This window comes from Manacus candei, unplaced genomic scaffold, assembly GCF_025592945.1.
Source record: "Manacus candei isolate 608988 ecotype Guabito, Panama unplaced genomic scaffold, ASM2559294v1 h1tg000021l, whole genome shotgun sequence".
NCBI classification, from domain to species: Eukaryota; Metazoa; Chordata; class Aves; order Passeriformes; family Pipridae; genus Manacus; species Manacus candei.
The window spans coordinates 3,202,337-3,211,526 of NW_026138069.1; the positions used below are offsets into that span (position 1 = coordinate 3,202,337).

The 9,190-nt window shown below is 36.9% G+C and overlaps 1 protein-coding gene across 3 annotated transcripts in view; it reads left to right on the top strand.

Annotated features, from left to right (window-relative positions):
* The window catches only part of CRPPA (CDP-L-ribitol pyrophosphorylase A), a 108,000-nt gene extending 102,928 nt beyond the window's left edge, over positions 1-5,072 (top strand). For 2 of the 3 annotated variants that reach the window (XM_051785993.1, XM_051785992.1), the window contains exon 10: positions 4,511-5,072. In XM_051785993.1, coding sequence (XP_051641953.1) covers positions 4,511-4,615 — 105 coding nt within the window. In that variant the 3' untranslated portion in view covers positions 4,616-5,072. The remainder of the gene's footprint in view (positions 1-4,510) is intronic. The other variant, XR_007904302.1, reaches the window with a different exon arrangement.
* The last annotated feature ends 4,118 nt before the right edge of the window (positions 5,073-9,190 follow it).

A 9,190-nucleotide genomic window follows, 5' to 3' on the forward strand; every position in this document is an offset into this window, starting at 1 on the left:
ATTTTGGGTTTAGCTTATAAATGTAGTTAATAATCTGTTCAAACAATAAAAAATTCTAGTTATTAATGGCCAAGAAATGTTAGGGGGGCTTGGTTTTTCTTCTTACAGGAGGATCATTTAAATCAACTGGATGAAATGAATAGGCAATGAATATCACAATGGTTTGGGGGGATCATGTGGAACTTCAGTTATTAATCCATTAAAGTCATTACTGCCTCCGAGTTTTATTTAAAAGTCAGGGTCTTTTTTAAGGATTTCATTAATGAGGAAGAGAACTATTTGTGTTTGATCCATCCAGTGTATGCATGGATGTGCACTCATGGACTGGCTGAGGGACCTTCTTTGCGAGGGTTTGCGGCGCTGAGCAGTGGGTGGGCAGTGACGTGCGAAAGCTCTCATGGACTTTGCATTGATTGTCCTGTTCTGACATCCTGGTTTTTACTGTGCTTACAATATATGCAAACACGTCAGGCAATTAGACATGTGAAGACCTGGTTCTGCTTCATTATTTGACTTCCTGCAACTAATAATGAGATTTTTGAAAGATTTAGTGCTATGCTATTGAGTATAAAAGATCGGTGGCCTGTGCAATGGAGTTAGGTGTGGTAGATTAACTTTGTCCTGGCATCTGTATAGAAGCCTCTCTGTAGGTATTATCAGCTGTAATTGGCACTGTTGCCAGAAATAACATGGCAGTATCAAAAACGTGGGTGTTTTAAGGGTGTAGCTGGGGGATTTGAAGTGTTCGCTTGTTTGTTTAAATTAATAAAGACCCACAAGATTCTTTTCCTTTCCTAGGTTATTGTTGAATTTTGTAATTTTAATTCTTTTCAATGTTCTTTATAAAGTCTGCTGGTGTCCAAATTACATATAAGTACTTAAGAAAAAGCTAAGTATCATGGCAGCACATTGAAAATATCCACTTATGGGCACAGTAATGGCCTAAAATTAAATAAAGTCCTAACAGGTGGTAATGACTAGAAATGATCAACAAAAGTTTTAAATGATGCCCAGGCAATGACTGTTGGATACTACAATAATGATTCATAGCATGAAAGCGAGTTTTTATTCTCAGAAAGGTACAGGATATACCATGATTTTGAAATTCCTGGAGGAGTCCAGTGCCTTGTGTTATTTACTACCTCTTTCCAGTAAAACTGTGGCTGTGAGAGTAAAGCAAGTTAGAGTAAGCACGTACTTGACCTCTGTGGGACTGATTTCTCCTACACTCAGAGGCTGGCTCGTAGGCCTGAGTGCTGGATACTTTTCAATGAATGGGTGACCCTGAGATCAGAATGGGTTACCAGGAAGGAGCAACAGCATAAATCTAAGATTAGTAACCCCTATGCTAAATACTTTAAAGGATCTCCCCATTGAAATTCTCAGTACATGCTTCACAAGGTCATTAAACCATCAACTGTAACTATACTAAGAACTAAGAATATATTTTCCATTACATTTGTTATCTTAAATATGAGAATGTATATTCCCCTAAAGAAAAATGCTTCTGGTTATTTCCAAAACTCACACTTAACGGGGTCGATCCTGTACAGGGGCCGGTAGGTTTCCTGAGGAGTTATAATATGAGCATTAATAATCAGATTATTGGAAGTGAAGTAACTGTAAAATTTAAAGTTTTAAGTTGTGCTACTTACTTTTTGTGTTTCTGTTTTTGAACTAATTTCAATTCAGCAGTCAATTTCAGGGTGCTTTGTAGACCTCTTCTGCATGCAGGTTTCTGTATGCATTACTCTGCCACATTGCCTGTGTTACAAATATTACTCATAATTTTTTGCACGTCTTTCCTTCTGAACATGAAAATTAGCACTAAGGCCTTAGGTTTGGCTTTAGAAAAGGCTTTTTTCAGTCTAAAGGAATCTTACGGTGTCACATTCAATCTCTCCTGTGAAAGTTAAATTTCTTTCTCTTCCTTCCTTTTATGTTCAAAAACTTAAATAATTTATTGCTACAATGGAATGTGTACTGAATCCAGTAACCAACAGAGGATGTGGAAAGATTTATTGGGAGAAACATTAAGAACATTCCTGGCCAGGTGTATTTTATTTCTTTCTTGTGAAATGGAAAAAAAAATATAGACCTCCAGCCAACTTCAGATATGGCTGGAAGCCCATTTGGAAAACAGTGTCTGTAATTGTGAAGTGCTTCTCAAGACAAACTGAGCAAAATATCATGAGGGGCACACAGAGATTTGGCATTGCTGAATAGCAAGAAATGTGTTGTTCGATCTTGAAAGTGACTGCAGCGTTTGCTGTCTGAGTGGGTGCGAACACATGACTTCCACTCTCCTCGTGCATTATACAGCAGTTTATACCCATGGGAAATGAGGGAATAAAAGTCCTACCGAATCCTCGGCCCATGACAAAAGATCCTGAAGGAGCAGGACCTAAGTACAATTCTGCATTCCTTGCTTGACTGATTGGAGGTGCTACTCAGTGAACTGCAATATATAGATGTGGTGAACACTTTTATCCTACCACAATTTTTTAGAACTCTAATAAATAATTTTACCTCCTATTAGAATATATAACATGAGTTTGTGGAGAGTAATCTTTTGCAGAGTTACAAATTGTAACAGCTTACTTATTTGATGATTTTTAGGACAAAATGCTAGTTGAATACAAACATAATTTTTTTCAGGAATTGTAAAAGAATCAGTTAAAAACTAGCTATTTTTGATTCTATCAGGTTACCTCTCTGGCATGTTTCCTATAATTTACATAAATCACAAAGTTAATACAAGTATTAACATAGAATCATAGTTTGGTTTGGAAGTGTCCTTTAAAGGTTAGTTATCTACTCCAGTCCTGCTGCAGTGAGCAAGGACATCTTCAACTAGATCAGATTGCTCAGAGCCCAGTCCAACCCAACCTTGAATGTTCAAGGCATCCACCACCTCTCTGGGAAACCTGCTCCAGTGTTTCACCACCCCATCATAAAAACTTTCTTCTCTATATCTAGTCTCAATTGACCCTCTTTTATTTAAAACCGTTACCCCTTGTCCTGTTGCTACAGGCTCTACTAAAAGATCTGATTCCATCTTTCTCATAGGTCCCCTTTAAGTAATGAAAAGCTGCAATGAGGTCACCTCCAGAGCCTTCTCTTCTCCAGCTGCAACAACCTCAACTCTCTCAGCCTGTCTTCATAGAAGAGGTGCTCCAGCCCTCTTATGATTTTTGTGGCCCTTCTTTGGACCTGCTTCCACATAGAGAGTGTTCCAGGGACATCCTTCCCCTTTTGGTTTTTCCTTCCACTTCAATTTCTTAATCTCCAGCTCCCCTCTGCTAGCTGAATAGGTAGGTCCCTTCAGCAGTTTTCCTATTCCTTAAAAAGCAGGTTTGGATGTTATGTTTCTGTACAAATTGTGGAAACAGTTTCTTCTTTCTCCATTAATCTGAGTTTCTTAAATGTTCTCTGGAAAATTCTTCCTTCATGCAGTGTCTGAATAAAAAAAGAGGGGAAAAGATACAGATTCAAACTGCCCCATCCTTCTACCATGGACAGGAAGCTGTATCTGCACCCCATTTTACATTCTCATACTCAGGACCCTAATGATGAGTTTCCTTGATCTGTCTGTTCCACTGTATACCAGTCCTTACTGGCAAAGCCTATTGCATCCAGTTTTCTCCATCATGGCTATGGAGCACTGCTCTTGATTTCTCTTTGTAGCTCCCCTTCTGTATTTATAAATTCTAGCTTCTCCCTACCCTAGAGTTTTATAGACCTTTCTTTTTCTCTGTTGCTTCACAGAAATTGTTCCCTCCTATTTCTCTCTCCAGGGATGTCCCTGTGCCTGGCTACACCTATTGCTGTTTTCCCAGTGGGCAAATGGAAATGTTAGTGGTAGGAAGAGGCCGACCTTTTATATCCAATACAACTGAAACTACTTGGTGATTAGACAAAAGACTCTTTCAAATGTGAGCTGGAGTGTTCAGTTAGAAGCACAGAATCAATGTCTCAGTTTATTACTGTTTCCTGTATTGGTTTCTATACTTGCCTATCAAAACCAGACTACTTTTTGAAGTTACCTCATACAGAGATCAGCTTAAACCAGTGAAGTCCCAGTGCTTAATTGCCTTTGCGTTAATAAGTTTGTAGATTACAGATGGGATTCAGTAAGTGCTTACAGTTGCAGGTCTTTAACTAAGATACTCAATTAAATCTGCCGGGTTTTTTCCATGTTTTCAAACCCAACATTTTTACTGCCATTTAGATTTTAAAAATCAGTTAGGAAGCAAGTGGTCTCTGGATAGATGGCATTAATTCTAGTAGTTTTGCATCATGGAGATTGGAGAAAATTGTTATTACTATGAAATTGTGCTTCCTTAAAATACAAGTTTTAGAAGTTCTTCTAATAAGTACAAATAAATGGTTTTATTTGTTTCAACAATCATATGGTAATTTGACATATGTAAAAATTGATTTTAAATATTTATTTTTCCTGCTTTTGTAAACATATTGTTTTCCCTGCTCTCCCCCTTTTTTTTTCCAGGACCCTTCACTTCTTCAGGAGACAGTAAATTCTGCTGCTGCTCTTATCATGGCATTAATAAAGGACAGAAACCCGGAGCTGATTGGCCAGCTGTTGGTAGCATAAGACCATAAATCATGTGTAGCTTTTGGAAACCTTTGTTTTTCATCATCTATTCACCAAAGGTCTTAAGTCATTTTACTCTTTGATTAAAACTATGGATTTATGCCATTTACTATTAAGGTCCTTTAACAGCATATTTTTGATACTTAAAATGCAAGTCTGATATTATGTATAAAGTGTAATAGGAAATAAAAATAATTCTGAGATACACTGAGTACATACTGTGAGGAATGATACTGAAATGTTTTTTAAGGTACTGATCATTTAAAAAGGTGCATGCAGGACACCAAAGCATTCATGCAGAATTGTCTTTAAACATGTGTGTGGCTGTATTCTAGGACTGCATGACTTAAATTTTATTTAAGATAAATTAATCCTAAAGCACAGCTTATCTACTTTATATGAAATTATTTAAAAATTGTTGCTTTAATACCTATCAGTGAATGCAGAGTTCATTATAGAGTGTGGGAAGGGTCAGGTCCCCATCCTCTGTGAAATGAAGGTAACCTCAAATCAAAGAAAAGACATGCATGGGGACAACAAGGTGCTAAACCCCAGTTTTCCATATGCAGTATGCTCTGGCTGTAGCCTTTTGGTGCTACACTTCTTCCAGTGCCCACGTGCCATCATTCGGAACCAGTTCCTGTAGCACCACTGAGTTACTGTAGTGCAAATACTCTGTTTTTGCACATCTGTGTATGTATAGGCATGTATGTGTGTATGAATGCTTAAAGGGTGAGAAAAGGGTTAGGACCAAAAAAAATGTTTCACTACCCAATCTATAGGTCATGGAGAAATAAGAAGATTCTGTTAGCTCAGCTGTGAAAGTACGATTTTTGTCTCTTGCTGATTAACATATGTTTGTATTAAATAGTAGTCAAGAGACTAGGCCTTATGAATTCAAATATCTGCTCCATGGATAGTCACAAGTGGGACAGGAAGATGAAATGGTGAATGATTATTATGTGGAGTATTTCCAAGTGCCACAACCATTAAGAGCAATACAAGAAGAGTCCCTGAAAACATCTGTCCCTCCCTATGCAGCAGACTCAGAAATTCCATCTCTCTTGCAATTTGTGAAGGGGCTAGGTTAGTGTCTTGCGTACCTGCTGTGACTAGAATACAGTCTTGGAGCAGTATTCCCACAAGAAGTGTTCAGTGAGTCCCTGATTCAATCTGTCCTGAGTGAGAGCACTGTCAGTTCAGCAAGTTTCCCTCTAAAAACAGCATTCCTCCCCTTACTCCCACCGTGTTCCACACCCTCTCATGCTCTGCACTTGGTTCCCTTCCTCTTTCCCTTGACACGACTATCTATAATGCTAGTTTAAATCCCTTTTAGAAGCTGATCTTGATCCCAAAACTTCCTTCACTGCATAATAAAATAAAGAGTTTTTAGCTGAGGATTCTGTATCCAAAGCAGACATTTTCTTCCACACAGAAGTCATGCAAAGACAACTAACAAAGTTCTTGTACATCATCTGCTTTTTTCTTTGCTTCTTTCTCCTCTCTACTTTGATTAATAATTTGTCCTTTCTGTCATTGTATAGCATAAACATTCATATTAGCTTTTTGTATGGCTATACAATAGGCATATTTTGTTCATTCATGTCTGTTCATATGCAGAGTATGCAAATAAATGAAGAACTAAAGAATTTATTACTGGTATCCATAATTTAACAGGACAGCTTTCACAAATAAGTTTTCTGAATTTGCTTTTATATTAATAAATTTGATGAAAGAATTTGTTTCACAGGCTTTTAAAAGACATGATGAAAGATGTCTCTTTGAGCGTATTTTGTGATTCTTTTTTTCTTGAAGACTAAAATACAATGTGATGTGTTTTCCCCAATTAATAAGCAAGTGAATTTAGAACATCCATAATGTTTTCTAGCCACTCTAATTTACATCATGATATTGCCTTAATGCTGGTTTGTGTGTAACATCATTTGCTTAAACAGAACCTTTTATTTTTTAAGGTGGTTTTACTTACATTCTCCTAAAAGGATTTCCATCCAATTAAAAATGATACTGCAATGAATTGCTGTAATGAAAAAATATAGTTGTTTATGGACTTATTTTGAAAAGAAAACAGGCAACGCACAACAAAAAGTAAATGTTGGGTCATCAAATATACTTAGTACTAATCTTAAAAGGAAGATAAGATTAATTGCTAATGTACTGTTAATCATTGCATTATGGATTTTTTAATCTTTAACAATCTTTTCAAATAATCTACAACCACTGAAAAATCTATTTTGCTGGAAGCAAATACACCAACAACAGAACTACTAAAACAGATCATGAAATACTAGAACTGCAGTAAAAAAAACAAAAACAAAGAGAAACTGGACTGTGATTAATGCTATTGTGTATCCAAACCAAATTGAAATGGTCTTTTGGGTGATTGTTAGTACTTACAATGGGAATAAAAATATAAAATGAAATTAAGAAACTGTTTGATTGTTTTTTGTCTGTGCATAGCTTCTCACAAATAGCAGTATACATGAGAAACTTGGCAGCCTTTTGTACAAACATGCTGTTTTGAATTTAACTAGTGAATCAGTCACCACCCATATTGCTTTGAACATTTGGACAGAGATAACAGAGTATAAATAAAAGCTCAGACTCTGCCAGCCTTGCTTACCTTACTCCTTAAGCACTCTAATTAGTATTCCTTGGGTAGTGTTCATTAGAAAAGAGAATGCAGAATATGGCCCTAGAAATGCTTTTTGTAACTGCCAAGTCGAGTAAATTAGATTTGTATACTGAAACTAACCTACTTCATGGAAAATCTGAAATGTAAATTACTTTTTTTTGTCTTAGAAGTCAAGCAGAAGAATTCCTACTTACAGTCTTTCTTTCTTTAGCTTTTCAGGCGGCCTAGCTTGAAAAAAAAATGGTTTGATGGTCCTCTAAAAATGGCTGAAAGAATGAAAAGGATAGAACATGGTGAAATTAAAAACAAAAAACACCCAACACCCCAAAACCAAACCAAAAAGCAAAGAGAAACAAAGTGAAATGTTACCCTATTGCAATCAGTGGCATAGTAGAGTCAACTTTAGTTGACTTTAAAATACCACAATGAAGCTTTTAGCTCATCTTGATAATTAATGTAGGCTGCAGAACAAAAAGTGTTTCTGGATGCCGTGAAGCTTTTGGTGCATTCAAATTTGTATTTCTATGTGACATCAAAGTCTCATCATTGCCACAGTGCTGTTGTAGATGTCACCCAAAGAGAAGTTTCCAAAGACATGTAAGGTTTCCAATTACTACTTGGGACTTTCTGAAGATACAGCAAGTTTTCCTGTCTGTAGGTCACTCCACCAGAGAAGAGACATACTTTGCTCTATTCTCCATGTCTAGGACACTTGCCTCTGCTCACTGCTTTTTGCTTGGGTTTTATGTATGAAGAAGAGCACATTCACTTCAGACATGCAAAAGCTTTTTATTTTCTATCTCCTTTCTCTTTGTCCATAACTTTGATGTGAAAAATTCTGGTTCATGTTATAAAGCGTCCACCAAGATGTGCAGACAATGGATTCTTCCCTTCATTCCTGTTGAGGAAGGTTTTGGGGCTCAGGAATAGGCTCATATTAACAGTGTTCCTTTAGGTGCCAGAGGCTGGGGCCAGAGTTACCTTTGTCCTGGATCAGTGTGACTGCTCTGATGACTGGTAATTGTAACAACTGTGTGTTATGGGACAAATTGAGCCCTTCAGAGTATTAATACTGCCTCAACCTCATGGTTTTTAAGATTGCTGATTATTCTCTCTGGTCTAGATGCCAGACGCACTAATCTTATTCCTATCTGACTGGAAAAAATCCAGTATTTAGATTGATTAATTCAGATGCATAGTTTAGTAGATGGTCAATTCTTCTCCTTGTATAGGTAATGATAGAATGGTATTCAGAGGACTTTCCTCCTGTTTGTTTTAAAAATCACTTATTAAAATCCCAACTAATTCTCACTGAAACAGGGAGAGCTGCTGAGACTTCTAAAAAGAACAATATATTCAAGGGCTCGCATTGGTAAAATCTCTTATGAAATTTTAAGGTATAAATATATATATTATTTTTATGTTCTAGAAATATGTAATTATAACATGAAAAGAAGTTCAGCTATAACTACAGTTATATTTAAGGCCAGTCTTGAAGAGCTGAATTCCAAGAGACTTAAAAAACTGCTTTCATTATTCCTGCCCAACTCAATCAATCCAGTCTTTAGCACCGCACCTGATTTTGAATAATTTGTAATGGCACCCAGTTCCGTGACTGATGCCCTGCTCTGGGTGCCTACAATGAGATATCAAGGTAAAGTATGAAAATGGGTTCAAATCTTTGTGGCCCAAATGCCTGCACTTTCAACTTCAGACTGGTAATTTTTTATGACATCCATCTCCCTCGGCCCATTCCCCAGCCTGGTTGTTTACCACAATTCAGTTTGTCTTGTGCTTCTGGCAAGCAGCAAGGGAAAGAAGCGGTCACTGACACTGCATTTTTTCCCAGTGTAAGTTGATTTTGATTGACAGGGCTGTAAAGCTCCTTTTAAATATACATTTTCCTTCATTATTTCTTACAG